At 53.6% G+C, this 18768-nt stretch overlaps 1 protein-coding gene across 6 annotated transcripts in view; it reads left to right on the plus strand.

The window, feature by feature from the left end:
* NFASC (neurofascin) overlaps nt 1-18768 on the plus strand; it is an 80674-nt gene that overhangs the window by 23856 nt on the left and 38050 nt on the right. For 3 of the 6 annotated variants that reach the window (XM_034069977.1, XM_034069974.1, XM_034069976.1), the window contains exons 2-14: nt 4894-5068; nt 6177-6194; nt 7137-7242; nt 7353-7549; nt 7863-7985; nt 8446-8616; nt 15775-15886; nt 16507-16691; nt 17001-17132; nt 17373-17516; nt 17879-17990; nt 18089-18255; nt 18576-18723. In XM_034069977.1, the coding sequence (XP_033925868.1) occupies nt 4975-5068; nt 6177-6194; nt 7137-7242; nt 7353-7549; nt 7863-7985; nt 8446-8616; nt 15775-15886; nt 16507-16691; nt 17001-17132; nt 17373-17516; nt 17879-17990; nt 18089-18255; nt 18576-18723 (1709 nt within the window). In that variant the 5' untranslated portion in view covers nt 4894-4974. Of the gene's footprint in view, nt 1-4893; nt 5069-6176; nt 6195-7136; nt 7243-7352; nt 7550-7862; nt 7986-8445; nt 8617-11286; nt 11338-15774; nt 15887-16506; nt 16692-17000; nt 17133-17372; nt 17517-17878; nt 17991-18088; nt 18256-18575; nt 18724-18768 lie in introns of all 6 variants that reach the window. The other 3 variants (XM_034069973.1, XM_034069975.1, XM_034069978.1) reach the window with 2 other exon arrangements.

The raw sequence follows: 18768 nt of genomic DNA on the forward strand, positions 1-18768 counted from the left end.
AGGTTTGGGTTGAAGGGGCCTTAAAGCCCATCCAGCTCCAACCCCTGCACGGGCAGGGACTCCTTCCACAGAGCAGCTGCTCCAAGCCCCTGTGTCCAGCCTGGATTTGAATGATTCATAATCATTTATTTCCTTTGACTCCTGTGCTGTAATGCAACGTTTGCTTGGAGCTTGTTTTCTTGTGCGTGTTGTGGGGACACAGCTGTGCATACAGCTGGTGGGTATCTGTGCATGACCAGGGAGATAGAAAGGTGTGTGGATGTGTCCATCCCTGCCACCCGGGTTTCATGGCACAAGGTGGGTCCCTGCTCCCTGCATGGATTTCAACCCCATGGAGCCGTTCCACTGATGCAGTGTCAGGATGGGCTGGCGCACACACGGTGGCTTCCACAAGGTGTGACAGAAGGTTCTGTCGCTGCCAAACAAAAGGGGGGTGCAGATTCACGGCCTGGAAGTCAGCAACCTGGAAACCTCTCTGATGTGTTCCATATGGTGTGGGAAGGCCGTGGAGAGCCTGAAGGGAGCAGGAGCAAAACAGAGCCTTTAGTGGCTGTTAGGGAATCCCACTAATGTATTCCCTCTAAACCAACGTTTTTCATTCTCTGAAACCAAAAGGGTTTTCTCTTTGTGGAAATGTTGCTCTGTGCTGTTCAATCAGCACTAATTAAGTGGTTGAAACGCATTAAATGGTGCTGTAGGAATCTTCTTGGGAACACTAACAGCTCGAGTTTTACTGTTCCTCTTACAACCGTAAATAAGAATAAATGCCTAATTGCTCCTGAAAGCATCCTGCTGGACCCAATGAGCTGACTAAAACCAATCCTTCATTGCAGAATGGTTTAATTTCATTTAACTTCAACCAGAGATTCCTCTTGCTTCCTGTTCTTGCATCTGCTCCACAACCCCCTCTCTGCTGCAGAGTTCATCCCTGTGGTCATTCTGCAGGAGCAGGGCTACAGGGATGGGATTTGCTTCCATCATTATTCTGGAAGATCTCATTTCATTAAGATGTTGGGAATTAATCTCAACCCTTCCCCAGTGCTCTTTGTGCCCCCAGGGGAAGTCGTCTGGCTCTGCTCAGCTTCCCTGGGGCAGGATGAAGCTCAGTGGGGTTGGAGCAGGACATTCCGTGTGTTGTGGTTTGCAGGGATGTGGTTTTGGGAATGATGGGGAAGAGCCAAGTTTTGGCCAAATCAGCCTGCACGGGGCCAGGGTCCTGGTTCTGCTGCGTGGGGTCCTCACGGGTGAGTGCATTGCTGCAGCAGGAGGTATTTGCCTGTCTCCTTTGCCCTCCAGCGCCTCGGAGCCCGGCTGGAGCAGCAGCAAAGTGGATTACGTGGCATGTGGCTCATGTCCTGCTAATGAGCGAGCGTGTCCAACCCCAGCCAGCCCTGTCTGCTGGGAAAGAGCCTGTGAGAGGCAAACCTTCCCCCTCCCACCTCTCCTGGCCATGCCAATCGAAGCCAATGGGAAACCTGTTGGTGCCAAGCAGATGGGAGCTGTGGCTCTGCAGCGTGGGGGGAAGCAGGGGTGCCCCGGGGCTGGGAATGGGGATGTGCTAGAGCAGCTCTCCGCCATCTGTGGAGAGGAGAGGTTTCCCCCATCCCAAGGCTGGGAGGAAGCAGTGTGCTGATGGAATTAACGTGTGTGGAGAAAGAGAGATTCCAAGTCCCTTCTGCATGGCTGTGAAGGTCTGTGGCTCTGCCAGGCTGGTGGACACATGCCTGGTGCCCCTTGGGAGCTGTGAAGTGAGGAAGGAGGCAGTGTCTGTAGAGAGCCCCTCTATAGCGGTACCATCCACAGCATTCCTGGCATGGGAAGGACCTGCAGGAGTCTGAACAGCTGATTTTTCATAGACTCATGGAATGGTTTGGGTTGGAAGGAGCCTTTAAGCTCCTCCAGCTCCAACCCCTGCCACGGGCAGGGACCCCTTCCACTGGAGCAGCTGCTCCAAGCCCCTGTATCCAACCTGGCCTTTTCCCCCTTTCACTGCAGGTTTCACAGTGGCTTCCAAAGTGCCCAGAGCTCTTTTCTGGTTTAATTATTGGTACGTGAGTGTGACTTTACATAAGGAGAAACTTGAGAGTGTGAAACTTGCAGCAGAGCCGGGCAATGACCCTGGAGCAGGATGTGGGGGCCAGATCTGCTTTCAGTGCCATCCCGTTCACCACATGGCTGCTGAGATCATCAAGGGGTACTCGCCTGGGGGGGTGCTGGGGTCATCAGCACCTCATGGGGGGTTGGTAACTGCTGGGGACCTCATCCCATCATGGGTGTCTCTATCATCCCCGTCGTGGGTGTCTCCATCATCCCCTGGGGTCTGCGCCTTCTCTGTCTTTCTTGCATTTAAGCTTTTCCCCCAGTGCCTGTTCAGAGTGAGGAAGGAGGCTCCAAATGGAGCAGAGTTAAGGTCTCACATCCACCTCTTACAGAAATATCTGTTGCCTCTGGAGGGAGGTTTGGACCAAGGCCTGGGATGTGTTTTGCAACCCAGGCTGTTTGTTGGGAGGGTGCTGCAATGGGTCACAGGGAGAGGGAAAACACCAACAAGTCTGGAAACCATTTCTGAACTCTGGGGAAGTATCTGGGGGAAAAGGCAACCGAGTCTGCCCCATTGCCTGGAGCTGCAGGAAGCAGCGGGATGTGGCTTTTGCTGGTGCTCGGGTGCAGGCTCAACACTGGGTGAGCTTCACACCTCTGAGCATCCCCACATAAGCACATTCATGCCCCTCCTTCAGCTCCAGCCTCTGTGCTGGGGAGATGTCCCCATCCCCGGGCGAGGAGCACCCGGACAATGGGGGCTGTGTTCTGTACGGGCAGTCCCCAGCACCCACCTACATGCGCAGGCACGTCTGCAGCGTGTTCCTGGTGCACAGTGCACCCACATCTGCCCCGGACAAAGGGGCCCTGGAGGAGCCTGGTGTTTGCTCTCCTGAAGGTGGGGATGTTTTGTGCCTGCTCTGTTGGGCTCATTGTTTGCTCTTGGTTGGAGGATGCGCAGTGCTGCACAGGCAGCCCTGTCCTCCCTGCCTGGTGTCCCAGCACTGGGACCATCCAGGGCATTCCCATGCAGACAAATATCTCTCAAGCACCTGTGCCAGGAGTCTGCTCTTTGCAGTCACTCCAGTTTCTTTCACGTGAATTAGACCCCGGCTTACAGAAACCAGCACATCCTTTGCTTTCCAGGCTCCAGCAGCATTTAAATGTGTGCTATTTAAATGCCTGCTGTCTTGCACCCTTCCTCCAATACTTCGTCTGCGAATGAAGAAGGGTTTAATGCATTCTGTGGTAGTGATGGGGAGCACCAGTGTGTGAGCACATTGAGGAGCCCAGAAACCTCACAAACTCCCTGGTTGCAGTATTCAGGCTGATTCAGTTCTGAAGTCGGACTCATAACAGAAGGGCATAAAACCCCCTGACCCATTACTCACGTTAAGCTGTAATGGAGAAATGAGCCGCTTTAAAAGGGAAGGCTACAGATCAAAATGCCATTTTCCCTTGGACAGAAAGCTAAAGAAGTCATCAGAAAGGCTTTGTTCAGCGTGACCTGCTCACAGGGCTGCACGAGGTCAGGACATGACTTTAATCACTGCCTCGTTCCTATCATTGTTCTGTCCTTTAACTCTTTTATTGCAACAGCTGGATTGGAAAATCCTTGGAATGAGCAGAAAAGATCAAAGCAGCACTCCCCTCCAAGCCCCTTCCCAAACCAGTCTGTCATCCAGTGTAACTGGGACAAAGGTGCTTCAGGCCTGGGGACCCTGCTCACACCCCGGCAGGGCTGGATGGGGAAACCATCCAGCATGTCTGGCTCCCCATAACAGTAACAGGGAAAAGTGTCCTTAAGAGTTGCCTTGTGCTGGGATTGAGCACATCCAGGGCTCACAGAGCTTCCTGGGCCATGTGTCAGGGCTGTTTGTTCTCTGTGACATCTGGCTCCCAGCAGCATTCCCTGCAGGACCCGGAGCCCCCCAGCACCCCCTGTTTGTCTGTTGTTCCCAGTGCCCCCTCCCTCCTGCTCCACACTGGGCTTGGGAACAGCTGAAGGGGCAGCAGCAGCATCCAAAGCTGATTTATGTGTGATGGAGACAGGCTCTCCTTGCTTGCCAAATGGCCTCTGCACTGCTCCCTGCCTGGCCACATCCCACCTTGGAAGAGCAGCACGGAGCGAGGCTGGGATTTTCCACTGCTCGCTGTTCTGGCTCCATTCTTGCTCTGAGCTGAGCTCTCTGCACGGCTGATGTCCTTTTTATAACTCTGTTGCAGAGGGATGTATCTCAGCCGTGATGTGCCACAGCAGTGTTTCTAAGGGGGTTTTATGGTACAAATGGGATGATTTCTCCTCCTTTTCACTCTTTATTAATCTGCATTTAGTCTGTGGGCTTAACAGCAAAATAAAAAGTACAGGGATGTGTGTGATAACCTGGCAGTCCCCGGGAGGTGAGGGTGGTGCTGATGCACATCTGGCACAGGGAGCGAAGCAGTTGGAAATGGGCAGGGACCCCTTCCACTGGAGCAGCTGCTCCAAGTCCCTGTGTCCAACCTGGCCTTGAGCACTGCCAGGGATGGGGCAGCCACAGCTTCTCTGGGCACCCTGTGCCAGTGCCTCAGCACCCTCCCAGGGAAGAGCTTCTGCCTATACCAATGAGGTAGGGAAATAACAAACAACCCCAAAAGGCCAGTTTTCTGCCAGCGGTTGGGAGAATCCATGAGCATGGGCTTGTACCTGGGTCACCAGAGCCTGGGGACTGTTTTCCTGGCACTATTCACACCCCTGTCCCTTCACACCTATATCTTTGAACTGGAAACACTCTCTCCAGAGTTCCCAACAGGCAGAAGGCAGAGATGGGCTGTGACTGGGTCGGTGATGCTGGCTCTGTGTTTGTTTTGCAGCTGAGGATCCGTTTGTGCCTGCCGCTGCTCTGCTCACCCTGGGGGACACGACCAAGGTCCCAACGCTGCCCAGCATCCAAAATGGTCATGCGAAGACCCCACCTCACCCGCGCAGGAATAGCATTTGCTCTCTACCTTCATCACCTCGTCAGCACCATTGAAGTCCCTCTGGACTGTAAGTTGTGGTTTACCCCTCTAAAAGCTCCTGCTGTGGAGGTGGAGATGTGCCCAGCCCAGGTCCTGTTCCTGCCTCAGCTTCTCTTCACTGGTGCTTGTTTGGGGCTATTTTTCTTGTTATAAAGCCCCGAGATTGTCTACATCAAACAGTGATTTATCTCAAAAGCTGAGCAGAGGGCTCACAGCCATGTACCAGCACATTGCTAGTCTTATGAAGCACGAGTAGACACCTGTGTCCTTGAGGATAGTGCAGACCCAGGAAGGTCCTGCAGAGCAATGTGGTTTTTCTCTCTCTGTTGGGACTCTGAGCTGGGAATTAGGTTTTATGGAAGAGCTGGGGGATATGGAGCGAGGAGGAAGGGGGCCACGGGCTGATGCGTCTGCTGAATGGGCATCTTCAGGAGCTGTCTGAATGCACCTGAGGTGGGGTTCATGTGAGAGCCACTGCTCTGGAAACCACTTGTGCCATTTCTTTGTGGCCCAGCTCCCTCCCGTAGCTGCTGCTGTAACAATCAGGCCAACGCTGCGAGGATCCTCTTCCTTCTGCACACTGCAGACATCCCCCAGCGAGCACAGTGTTAGCAGGGAAACACAGCCCTGTGCCGGGTCTGAATCCAGGCTGAAGCAACAGAGGTGTCCTGATGGGAGGAATCTCTGCCCTCTGGGTTCTTGCTCTGGGCAGCAAAAGGGGGAGGAAGAATCTGAGGTGGTGGCTTCTGGCTGACATTTGGAACAGATTGAAGAGAAAGGGTGGGAGAGCTCTGGTTTATGGAGGGGAATAAAGCCCTGTGGTACCTGAGGGCACAGGGAACAGGTCCCAGGCTCGAGTCCAGATGAAAATACCCTGGGGGCAGCACTCTTATTCCCAGCAATGGGAATTTTGCTGGATGCACACAACGAGGTGGTTCCTTCAGCCCTGGCTTTGTTAACGTCAATGGGACTCTTCTGCAGTAGATGAGAACACACTTGGATCATGAAGTGATTTGTGTGCAGTGTTTGCGAGCCCTACGGTAACTCCACATGTTTGTGTATGTGACGTGTGCAGGGCTGCTCCTCAATTAACCTTTTCTCTTTTCCTCATCATGCTTGCACTTTGGGAATAACAGCAAATATTCAGAGTGAATGTAAGTGTTCCCCTCACCCCCCTGTGCATGCCTGTCCTGCATGGCCCAACCAGGGTTCGAGGGGTCTGTGCCACGCAGGGGCAGTGGTGGCTGTGGCTTGGCACATGGTGACTGGGTGCACTGCACACTTCTGTGGTCAATCCAGCCCCAGGCATGGCTGGGAGAGACAGGGAGGTGCTGGAGGAGCCTGGGAGGAGTGCCTGGGCTCTGCTGCTGTTCCTGGAGCAGGAGCTGGGCCATCTTTGCAATGCAAAGGTTGTCTCTGCCGGGGCTTGGTGTACTGCTGATGCTCAGGGGAGAGGAGAGCAGGTGCCTCTGCCTTGCATGGGTGCGTGTGCCCAATGGGCTCCATAGGCTGAAACGTGTGGGCATCACTGTAGCTCTCAGGGGGCGAGCAAACAGCTTCAGACCTGAGCAGCTTCCTGCCAGCTCAGCCACAGGACTGAGCTCTTCAGTTCAGGAGCAGAGCCATATCCTGCCTGCACAACGCTTCTCACACACCCGGCCCTTCCAGACCCCAGTGCTGAGCCCCTCTGGGGTAACCCGGGGGGTTTGCACAGGGAGAACCTGTAATGGTCCTGCTGTGGGTCTCAGGCTTCCAGTCCCTGCTGCAGCCCCTCTCTTTGGGGTGTGCAGCCAGGATGCCTTTCGGTCTGATTCCGTCTGTGGTCACAAGGAGATGTGACTGTGAAATTCCTTAATGACACCAAGATTCCAAGTGAGAAACAGGAGATTTCTGGTACCCAAAATGCTGATGGTTCAAGAGGTGATGAACAGCACTCCCATGGGAAATCCCTCAGCTGTTGGAGGTCTTTAAAGCACAAATTGTCCATCCAGCCTGAGGAAGAAGCTGAAACCCCATCAGGATCTGCTGCAGGATGGCAAAGAAGGGATTCACCCTCTCCACAAAACCCTCCTCATGGCTTTTCCTTTGCTTTGCAGTGCCTCAACCCCCCACAATCACCAAGCAGTCCGTGAAGGACTACATCGTCGACCCAAGGGATAACATCTTCATTGAATGTGAAGCCAAAGGGAACCCTGTGCCCACGTAAGTGCATCCTCAGCCCTGTGCTGCAGCTCTACTGCTCATTAGAGCTCAGGTAAGGACCTCACCAGGTCCACACGGTCCATGCTGACAAACCCAACCTGTGATTGCAGCTTTTCCTGGACACGGAATGGGAAGTTCTTCAACGTGGCGAAGGACCCCAAGGTGTCAATGCGGCGGCGGTCGGGGACACTGGTCATTGACTTCCACAGCGGGGGCCGGCCGGAGGACTATGAGGGCGAGTACCAGTGCTTCGCCCGGAATGACTATGGCACTGCTCTCTCCAGCAAGATCCACCTGCAGGTCTCGAGTGAGTAACAGCAGAGCCAGCAGCCTGAAAGCCCCGAGCATCGCGTGAGAGCTTGTAAAAGAGGCATTAAATGCTCAAATATCTCATCCTGCCTCATGTGTTACCTGTGCTGGGATGTGTCCAGCAACAGGGCTGAGACGAAGGCATGGGGGTGATGGCTGCAGCTAACAGGGATATATTTGGAATCTTGCGTGTATAGCAATGAAGTTTGCATTGAGGCCACTCCATTGAAACCAGGCCAGGTCCAGTGGGAAGAGATCTGCAGTGCTGCCACCCTCCCTTCCTCACATGCTGTCTTTGCTTCTAATGGCAGAGTCTCCCCTGTGGCCCAAGGAGAAGGTGGATGTGATAGAGGTGGATGAAGGTGCTCCGCTGAGCCTGCAGTGCAACCCGCCCCCCGGCCTGCCCTCTCCCGTCATCTTCTGGATGAGCAGCTGTGAGTTGGCAGAAAACCCTTTCCCCATGGACCCCCTGGGCAACCTTTCCATCACCTGCAGTGGTCATTTCAAATAGCTCTGTTGAACATTGTTGCTGCTCATTCAGAGCTGGAGGCACTCGTGTGGCACACATGGCTTTAACCTGGCCAAGGGGAGGCTGAGCTGAGCTCTTAGGCAGAAGCTCTTCCTTGTGAGGGTGCTGAGGCGCTGGCACAGGGTGCCCAGAGAAGCTGTGGCTGCCCCATCCCTGGCAGTGCTCAAGGCCAGGTTGGACACAGGGGCTTGGAGCAGCTGCTCCAGTGGAAGGGGTCCCTGCCTGTGGCAGGGGCTGGAGCTGGAGGAGCTTTGAGGTCCTTTCCAACCCATTCTATGATGTGCAGCCTGAGTCCTGGGTTTGCTTTCCTCCTTTACCACCTGTGGGGGTACCTGACTTGCTCTCAATGCCTCTCCCCCCTGCAGCCATGGAGCCCATCCACCAGGACAAGCGTGTCTCCCAGGGCCAGAACGGGGACTTGTACTTCTCCAACGTGATGCTGCAGGATGCCCAGACTGACTACAGCTGCAACGCGCGCTTCCACTTCACCCACACCATCCAGCAGAAAAACCCCTACACCCTCAAGGTGAAAACCAGTAAGTGTCATGGTGACCGCCCAGGGTGGCTCTTCCCTGGCCTCTCGGGCAGGGTTTTCCTTCCAGACACCTGATTCCCATCCTTGACAGCACTGAGAGCTACCAGGGAGAAGTGTGGCTTCCTGCGTTTCATTTAGGGTACAACAAGAACCAGTCTGGATGAGGGCTGAGGGATGGTTTCCCTCCAGCATCACAGCTTCATGGGTTGAGGGCTGCAGAGGCAGCTTGGTGTGGGTATATCTGTGTGTCTGGCATAGACTGGGAAGCATTTCAACACAGATGGGGCACTGCTCCCATCCTGAAGGAAAGGTATAACATCAAGTGATGCTTCCCTAGTTTGAAAAGCTGGGAGGAGCCTTGGTTTGCTCCAGGCTCATGTGCAGGTGTTGCACTGGGGACTGAGTGTGTGTGAACATTGCACAGCTCAGGATTTACCTATGGGGCAGGAGCTGTTCCTTTGCTCTGGAATGTGATCACAGGAGGCCTTGAGCCTCTGGGCTCTGAGCGTGTACTCATGAGAGCAGGAGATGCAGCCATCTCCGTTTCACCATGGTGAGGAGCATTGGCTTGGGGAGCAGGAGGAGCATGTGTGTGGCTCTCTCCAGGCATACTTGAAGGCAGGTTTGTTCCTGATGCTAACGTTTCGTGCCAGAGCGCTGCAGGACATAGTGCTCTGGAGTTGGTCCTGCAGAGCGTGGGCTCTCCTTTAGGGTCTGTGTGATGGGTAGGGCAGCAGTCAGCACAGGAACAGCATTTGCACCCCAGCCATCAAGCAGGAGCCATCTCCTGTTCCCAGTACGTGTGTGCTGGCAGATGCAAGGCCTGGGGAGAAGACTTTTGTGCAAAGCAGGCACAAGGTGCTCCCAAATCCTGGCGTTAGGAGCTTAACTAGATCTTGTAGCAGCTTAACTGAGAAGAAATGTTATTGAAGTGAGCTGAGAGTGATGTGAGAGCAGACAGGGCCTGGAGGGTTTTGCACTTTTATTATAACAGCTTCTCCTTGGTGCAAAGCATGAGTGGAGAATCAGCAAGACAAAGAGTATCAGCTCTTTGCTAAAGGTGAGGGATGTGTGCAGGTAGTTAACTGTGAGTATTCCTTATGGGTGCACAGGGCTGCCTGTTGGGGAAGGACTGAGCCCTGCGCTAAGTGTGAGCTGGGGAAATCCTAGCAAAGACCTGTGGTCACTTGAGCCTCCAAAGGCTCCATCCCGATTTGTGCAACTCTAGAGAACACATGGAAGAGATTCTGGTTCCTGTGAACAGATACGAGCTCCCCTCCTGCACACTCAGATGCCACCAGAGCGGTTTGCTCCCAAGTGCTGTAGAAATGGCTTTCAGTTCTCCTGGATCCTCCCTTTAAGCTTTCCTTCCTGCTCTGTTATCATCAGATGCAAACCCCACCCCCAGAGCTGCACAGAGGCCCCTGTAATGTAAAGAACTGAGGGTCTTCCTCACCTGCTGGGGTACAAAAAGTTCTTTATGATGTTCAAAAGAGATGAGCTCGCGTTTGTCTCAAGCTGCTCCATCATCTCAGCCTTAAGCCAGGAGCATTGGCTGTCCTTAAAGGAAGCTTACCAGCTGCTGAGAAATCATTACATGGGATTGCCATGCCCTGGGCTGCCAGAGGAGGAAAATGCAAAGGTTTTGGGGAATGATACAGAGAGTTCCTCTGGTGAATCTCAGACTCCTGGAATGGTTTGGGTTGGAAGGGACCTTAAAGCTCCTCCAGCTCCAACCCCTGCCATGGGCAGGGACCCCTTCCACTGGAGCAGCTGCTCCAAGCCCCTGTGTCCAACCTGGCCTTAAACACTTGGTGTCCAGGTTCAGGTACCTCTTGGGCATCTGCGGGGCTCTCCTGATGCCCTTGCACAGAGGCATGGTGTGTGGCTGATGACTTAAGGCTCACAGCGACAGCTATATGGTAGCCAACGCAGCCTCTTCCATCCCTTGTTGGGCAGATGACTCCATAGCATGGCTGTGCCACATCCAACGGGGAACCAGGGTGTTCTTGGACACCAAAACTGTACTTTGGGTGATGGTGTGAGCTGAGGAGGGCAGGTCCTCAGCAGCTGTGGGCTTTCTTCTTCAAGCAGAGGTGGTGGTTGTCACTACACGAGAGCTGTGTGCTACTGAAAAGCTGTTGGTTTGCATGTGGCACCATCTACTTTAATTGTCTGGAAATTAAAAGGGATTTTCCACCAGATTGTGCTTTTAGGACCTAATTATTATTATTATTTGTTCATCTTCCCCATGCCCTTCTGCACTGCTATGCTGCTGCTTGGCTGGGTCCAGCCTGTGCCTTATGCTGGGAAAGAGGAGCTGGAATGCACTTCCTTCATAGTTAACTGAGAGAAACCCCATTTTCTTCTCCAATCTGAACTCCCCCCATCCCCAAAGATATAAATGTCTTTATAACAAAGAGTAGAACACCCCAAGGAAATGTTTATGATGCAGTTTTCACCCATTGATGTTTTCCCATCCCATAGCAGGGACAGAGTCCTCTTTGCCTCCCCTTTATTGCTGTGGTGTCTGTCCTGGAAGGCAGCTGTGCTCAGAGCCTGTTTGTGTCCCTGCTCTTCCCTGCCTGCCTTGCTCTCGTGCTCTGGGAAGCGCTCTGGTCCCTGTCCCTCTGTGGCCCTCGCGATGCTCACGGTCTTTTGTTTATTGCAGAGAAACCCCATAACGAAACGTCTTTACGAAATCACACTGCCATGTACAGTGGTGAGTCAATGCTGGCTTCTGGAGACCTCCACGGGTTAACCCCTCCTGCCTAACCTGACTGACTCCTGCTAACCCCCTGCGTGTGCCCGTGTCCCCACTTGTGCTTGTGGCATCAACTTTGCCAGAACAAGTGGGGCAGAATGAGCCAAAGGGTGATAAACCCCCCCTGAAGTTCTCGCTGTTCCCAGTGATTGAGTTGTAAGTGAATTAACCGGATACACAGAGGTTTGAGAGGTGTTTGGGTTAATAGGGTCTGGTCTGATTAAGCCTGGCTTGCTGCCTTGCTGAAGAGGTGGCTTGTCCTCAGCAAAGGCTGTGATTTAAAGCTAAGACCCACCATCCCTCTCCTTGTCTTCAGAAAGGGCATCTATTGTGTTCGCAGCTAAACACAGGGAGAAAAGGGGACAAAAAGGAGGATTTGGTTCCTGGTGCTTTGTTTCTTTGCGGTGAGGTTCTACATGTGCTGGATGCTGTCATGAGGCTCTTCTCCTTTGGGCAGGGAGATCACCTCCGGAGCCTGTGTTTGCTGGGAGAGCCCATCCCAACCTCATAAATTATGCTTCAGACACAAAGCACGTGGCTGCCGTGGTGCTGGGAGCAGCCTGGCTGTGTCATGGATGGGGTGGGATAATGCAGGCAGCAGCAGGGGGTTGCATGGGGGGCACGGGGCTGTTTGTGGGGAGCACAGACACTACCAGGGGTGTGAAGCAGAGACCATCACAGAGCCTGACTGCCCCAGGCCAGTACTGGTGTGGGCAAGGGGTTGCTTTGTGCCCCCCCTTGCTGCTTATGGGGACACCATGCTGGTCCCCAGCCATGTCCTATAGTGAAATCTTGCTCAGCTTCTGACCCGCAGCCCCAGCTTGCTTTGTGCCTTGCAGAACCCAGGGTACAACTTCTTTTCCATGGAGACTTTTGGGGACAAGAAGTGCTTTTGCCAGCTTAGAGCGGAGAGAGTTGGAGTGTGAGGAGAGGAGGATGTGCCAGGTGAGGGCACTGGGTGCAGTGTCCCCATGAGAGTTGAAGGAACTGGGATGCAGCATCTCACTGGACTGGGAGGTTCCTGAGGATGCTGAGGAGCACATGCTGGTGGCAGAAGAAGGGCTGGGTGTAGTCTGAAGGTATCTGTACAAATGGCTGTGGAAAGGGATTGCTGGCAAAATCAGCTTCAATGGGAACTGCAGCAGCCCAATGAGAGCTGAGCATGGGTGATGCTTCTGTCACAGGCATGTGGGGCCAGGGACCAGAGAAACCCAGTGGTGAGCATCCCTCTCAATGTGTCATGCACCTCACAGTGTACATGGTGTTTGCATTTCAAAGACGTCACTTTCATGCTGGCTGGGCACTGCTTTGATGCTTGCAGGCTCATAGGCAGAGGAGGGAGAGTCACTGAGGTGGTTGTGGGCTTCTTGATCTCCTGCTCTGCATCTTTGTGCAGGGAAAAAGGATGCTCAGTAGTCACCTAGGTAGGGAAATGGGATCTTATCTGCACAGCCTCATAGGTCTCTGTTCATAGGTGCAGAGCTCTCTGGTATCTGTGTGATATGGGCTATGTGCACTTACCATCCCCTGGAATGCTTTATGGAACAGTGGGCTCAGATCACTCACACCCCTGTGCAAACCTGAGCTCCAACCAGCATTCCTTAATGATATGGTGATAAACTTCTTACCCTCAGCCCTTTTTCCTTCTTCTAAGCCTGTGTTTCTCCTCGGAAAGCCCTATCCAGCCATCCTGGCCACTGGAACCAGCTGCAGCAAAGCAAGTTCTTTGGGGTGGGGAGTGGGGAACAGGGACTTGTCTCCCACATGGTTTAGGCTTTGGGAGACTTGGGGCTCTTGGACTTGGGCTGCTGGTCCCTGTGGCACGGGCTCAGCTCCAGAGCCAGCAGGCACAGGGCTGTGCAGGGGTGGGCTGCAGTGGAAGCTGCACGTCCCCTTCCCTGCCAGCCTGTGATGGATGTGCCTGAGCTCATCTCAGGGATGTGGGACCGGCTGGCGTGGATGTGGGGCACGAGCAGTTTGTGGGACACTTGAACTGCACAAGGGCCAGGCCAGTTGTGGGAGATGCATCCGGGAGACTCATCCAGGCCCCTCTCCCCGTGTCTCATTATGGATGCAGTGATTTCCTTGCTGCAAAGCTTAATTGCCTGGGCAAACTGTCTGCAGTTATGAAAGAAAAAGGATCTGAAAGGATTAATTGAATCCTTTATTAGCAGAAGCTTCTCACCTTGTTCCTTTATAAATGGAAATGAAAGTCTGGTTTGTTCTTTTTCCCTTGGCAAACCCGCGGGATGATTTAAAGCTGGTTACAGTGTGCAGGAGGGAACAGATGGGATGTGCCTCGATGTGCTTGTTCCCATTATTGCCTTTCAGCAGCAACAGGAGTTGATGTTCAATCTTAGATGCTGTGGGGAGGGGTAGGTGAGAAGTGCCCATTCCTGGGATACCTTGTTCACAGCTGAACGGGTCCAGTTTCACAGAGACAGGGGCACAGCAGCAATAGGTTGGAAGCAGAGCCTATTTTTAAGCAGTAATAAATAGCCACAGGATTTATTTTTCCAGTTCTGTTCCATCCAAACACAAGTGAGACATTGCTGTTTGTTTGACAGCATCCAACTGGAGCGGTTCCTCTGCCTGGGAGAATCCTGGCTGCTCCCTGCTCTAAACAGCAAAACATGGATTAGGAATGCTGTACTAAGGCAAAAAGCTGATCAGCTCTGCAGCATTGCTGTTGGGTTTCTTAAGCAAGTGGATAGGATACTAATTTATCTCCCTTATTTTTAATTGTCATCATTAATATATGGCTTGTAAACTTTGGCTTGCACTGCTGCTTATCTCTTCTAGTTATGGCTCCTGAGCAAATGGTTCATTGTGGGGGTGAAATGCACAGCCTGATGGCTAAGAAAGGCCAGTAGTGACTTATGGAGCATTATCCCACTCTGCTGATGGTGTGAGAAGAGAGAAGTTCATGAGGCTGGCCAGAGGGATGGGAGCTCTTGATGAGCACCAGCTCTAAGCCTAGGCGCTGGCTCTGTCCTTCCCTTCCCAGCCCCAGCATGGGCTGGCTGGGATTAACCAGGATGAGATCCCATCCAGAAGCAGGGGAGCAAACAGCCTGGTGGTGCCTGCCCCAAGAGCTGGCCCTGCAGGATAAGGGCAAGATTTGTCTTCCTGGTAATCCATTAATCCAATAATTGACTAACCCACTGAGGAGCACGCGCTGGCCGGGATCTCGTGGGATCGGGGTGCGGAGCGGTGGGGTGCGTGTGTGCGGCTGAGCTCCGGCTCTGGGCTCGTCTCAAAGGCACAGTTCAACTCCTGGGGTTGGGTTCATCCCCACTGCGAGCCCAGCCCCAGCCTTTCCCTCAGGCCGCTGATGGGAACTCCATGACCATCCCCTGCCCTCCCTGTTCTCCCTCTTCCCAGGCCTTTGTCTCTACCAGAGCGCATGGGGAGGCTTCCCAAATAGCTGTGGGCATCCCCTCATGGTGCTGGGCACCCCTGGCTGCCTCCTGCTCATCGAGGAAGCAGGAAAGGGCTTGTTCTGCACCCTGAGATCCTGCTCCATGAGCTCTCCCCACAGATCCATTTGGTATCTGCAGTGACCCTGTGCCAGCCCACTCCATTCTGTCCCCTCTCCTAATCTCGTAACCTCCATCTCTGCTACTGCTGCTTTCAAGCCCATCTCATCCTGTTTTGTCCTCACTGATCAAGATCTAGTTTAATAATTCCACTTATTAATGGAATTTATTCCATTAATAACGCATTTCTGTGCCCTACAAAGAGACCTTCGCTGTGTGTATGTGTAGAGTCATCTCGTGTCTTATCCTGGTTTTCTCTGTTCCTAAGTTGCTCCTTCCCAAAGGACACTGTCCTTCCAGGCCCAGCAGCTCTGTGTAAGGTGGGAAACCTCCTTGGTGCTGCTTGAGCCCCAGACAGTGCTGGGATGCTCCATACTGTGGAGATCCCTGTTCCAAAGCAGCTCAGTTGTCCAAATAAACCCTTCCTGTGCCCATTTGTTCCCTTTGTCTTTCACTACGTGTTGTGTCCATCAGGATTTCCAAGTCTCATCTGATTTCAGACCATTTCTTTGTGCTAGGGGCAGGGGCGGGCAGGAAAGCACTGCCCCATTGGGAGCTGATGGTGATGGGTCCATTCCTGCGCCTCAGCTCCCTTTGCCCATCCTTTGCTGCTCCTTTTCCTCTCTGCCTCCCAAGCATCCCCTCTCCACCCATTTTTACTGTATTACCTTGAGCCCTCCTCTGCTTTCCAGGTGAGTTCAGGATCCCAGGCTTGATCAGGAACCTGACAGCTCCCCCTGCAAGCACTGTGTATTCCCACCCCATACATGAGCTCCCTGCTGCCGCAACAAAGGAGAGTTTAAAACCACTGTGTTTTGTTTGTGTGTTTGTTTTCTTTCTCTCCTGCTGATTTCAGCCCGAGGGATTACGGAAACGACCCCCAGCTTCATGTATCCCTATGGAACCTCGAGCAGTCAGATGGTGCTCAGAGGAGTGGACCTCTTGCTGGAGTGCATCGCTTCAGGAGTGTACGTACTGGGGGGGATGGGGAGAGGGTGGCCTGGGACCAGGATGATGAACCATAGAACAGAATCCCAGACTGGTTTGGATTGGAAGGGACCTTAAAGCTCATCCAGTTCCAACCCCTGCCACAGGCAGGGACACCTTCCACGGGAGCAGCTGCTCCAAGCCCCATCCAGCCTGGCCTTGAACACTTACTGGCCCCTTTAGGCACTGGAGCTGCTCTCAGGTCTCCCCTTCAGGAGCCTTCTCTTGTCCAGGCTGCCCCAGCCCAGCTCTCTCAGCCTGGCTCCAGAGCAGAACTGCTCCAGCCCTTGCAGCATCCCCATGGCCTCCTCTGGACTTGCTCCAGCAGCTCCACATCCCTCTTATGTTGGGGGCCCCAGTGAATCACTGGTGGAGAAAGGATCATTCCTTTCCTTTTAGCTGCTATTACCAATACTGTCATAACCTCCTTGGAGTGTAAGGACATGGAGGAACAGAAGAGCTGAGTTGTGCAGCCCTGTTCACAGGAGCAGGGTTCTCACTGTCCAAGGGTGGTTCCCCACTGAGGACAAGATTCTCAACTGTTTTCTTAGGAGTCATTCTCTTGCCTTGCAAAAGGGTTTATCTCCTCCCCCCTCCTTAGACCAGCACCAGACATCATGTGGTACAAGAAAGGAGGAGAGCTCCCAGTCGGCAAAACCAAGCTGGAGAACTTTAACAAGGCTCTTCGTATCTCCAACGTCTCTGAGGAGGACTCCGGGGAGTATTTCTGCTTGGCCTCCAACAAGATGGGCAGCATCCGCCACACGATCTCGGTGAGAGTGAAGGGTACGTCACCTTTACCTTGCTGTCTTTCTGCCCTTCCCCACCAGCAGCATGGAAGGGGCTGCTTCTGTGCTGGATCCAGCCATCCCTGCTGCTTGTCCAAACTGACCCCAAAGCAGTGGGAGATGTGTGCAACCCAGCAGGACCCTGCTGGTATCAGTGGTTGTGTGTTTGTGTGGCTGTAGATGGGGGGAAAGAGGCTTTCCCCCCTTGGGCACCCAGGGAAGCCTGTGTTAGCTCAGCAGAGAGGGGGTTTTGGGTGAGGTGGTGGTGCTGCTGTGGTTAGAACTGGTGCATTGATGTGTTTTAAAGCTGCTCCATACTGGCTGGATGAACCCCAAAACCTCATTCTGGCCCCTGGTGAGGACGGCAGGCTGGTGTGCCGCGCCAATGGGAACCCCAAGCCTGCGATCCAGTGGCTGGTGAACGGCGAGCCTATAGAAGGTGAGCAAGGAGAGTCCGTGCCTCCTAGCCAAGGATCGGACCAGGAGAGCCGGGTACCCGCTGAGCTGCGTGCGTGGGCTCCAGCATCACAGCACATAAACCACCTGCTTGTCTGAGCTGAGGCCAATGGAGCCATGTCTCTGTAGGCTGTACCCTCGCCTGGCTCGGTCTGCAGGCACAGGGATGCATCAGGATGCTCTCTGATGAATTTGAGCTGAAGGAGCCCTCTCTGTTTTGAAGGTTCTCCCCCCAACCCAAGCCGAGAGGTGGCTGGAGACACCATTGTATTTCGAGATACCCAGATCGGCAGCAGTGCCGTGTACCAGTGCAACGCATCCAACGAGCATGGCTACCTCCTTGCCAATGCCTTTGTCAGTGTCCTGGGTAAGTCCTGATGGAAGATGAACCCTGCTCATGGCAGATCAATGCCCCATACTCAAGTTTTCCCTGCAGAAGTTCTCTGTGTGCTTTCCTCTATGTGTTAGCTGCTCTGAGGCTAATGCACAAAGGTCCATGGAGCAGAAGTCCATTGCCATGAGCCTGCAAAGCCAGGCAGTGCTGAGCAAGTCCTGCTGATGCTAAGATGAAAGCAAGGTTAAAGAGGAAATGGAGAAGCTTTACTGAGTCTTGAAAGTGCCAACATGGAAGAGTGACCAAAAGAGAAGGGAGGGTGAATGGAAAGGGAATGGCAGAAACCAGGCACTGTCTTTTCTTTCTCAGTGGCTGTGATTTTTTGCTCTTTGCAGATGTGCCCCCACGGATACTGGCCCCCCGCAATCAGCTCATCAAAGTGATCCAAAACAACAGGACCCGACTTGACTGCCCCTTCTTTGGCTCACCCATCCCCACCCTGAGATGGTAAGAGCTGCAGCACATCCCTTGCCAGCCCAGAGGGTTAGGAAGGGGAGGTTTCCTCCTCTTTCTTCCCTTACAATAGCACTCTGTGGTGTTGTGAGGTTTAAGAACGGCCAGGGGAACATGCTGGATGGAGGAAACTACAAGGCACATGAGAACGGGAGCTTGGAGATGGAGATGGCTCGGAAGGAGGACCAGGGCATCTACACCTGTGTCGCTACCAATATCCTGGGTAAAATAGAGGCCCAGGTTCGCCTGGAGGTTAAAGGTAGGGGCATGAAGGGCTCTGGGTCAAGATGGTCTCTTGGGTATCCTGGAACTTGCAGCAGAAAGAACAGTTGAGGTTAAGGGAGGGTTGGCCATGGGCTCCAGCAGCCTGTCAGCAGGATGGGCACTTGTCATTTGAAGCTGGAATCCAGAACATGGTAAAGATTCCCTTTTAATGTTGGAATAATGCTGGACAGTTCACTATAGGAAGCTGGCCGTACCCTTGACGTGCCTGCTTGTCCTTCCCAAGTGACCCCACTCTTTCTTGATTCCTGAGCCCAGCAGTCTGGTGCCTGATGCTTCCTTCCTGCCTTGCTGCAGACCCAACAAGGATCGTGAGAGGCCCAGAGGACCAAGTGGTGAAGAGGGGCTCCATGCCGCGCCTCCACTGCCGCGTGAAGCATGACCCCACACTCAAGCTCACCGTCACCTGGCTGAAGGATGATGCACCCCTGTACATGGGGAACAGGTCTGTGGGCAGCAGTGTGTGGGGCCTCTCACCCCCCCGGATGGT

This window comes from Melopsittacus undulatus, chromosome 16 (genome assembly GCF_012275295.1).
Source record: "Melopsittacus undulatus isolate bMelUnd1 chromosome 16, bMelUnd1.mat.Z, whole genome shotgun sequence".
Lineage (NCBI taxonomy): Eukaryota > Metazoa > Chordata > Aves > Psittaciformes > Psittaculidae > Melopsittacus > Melopsittacus undulatus.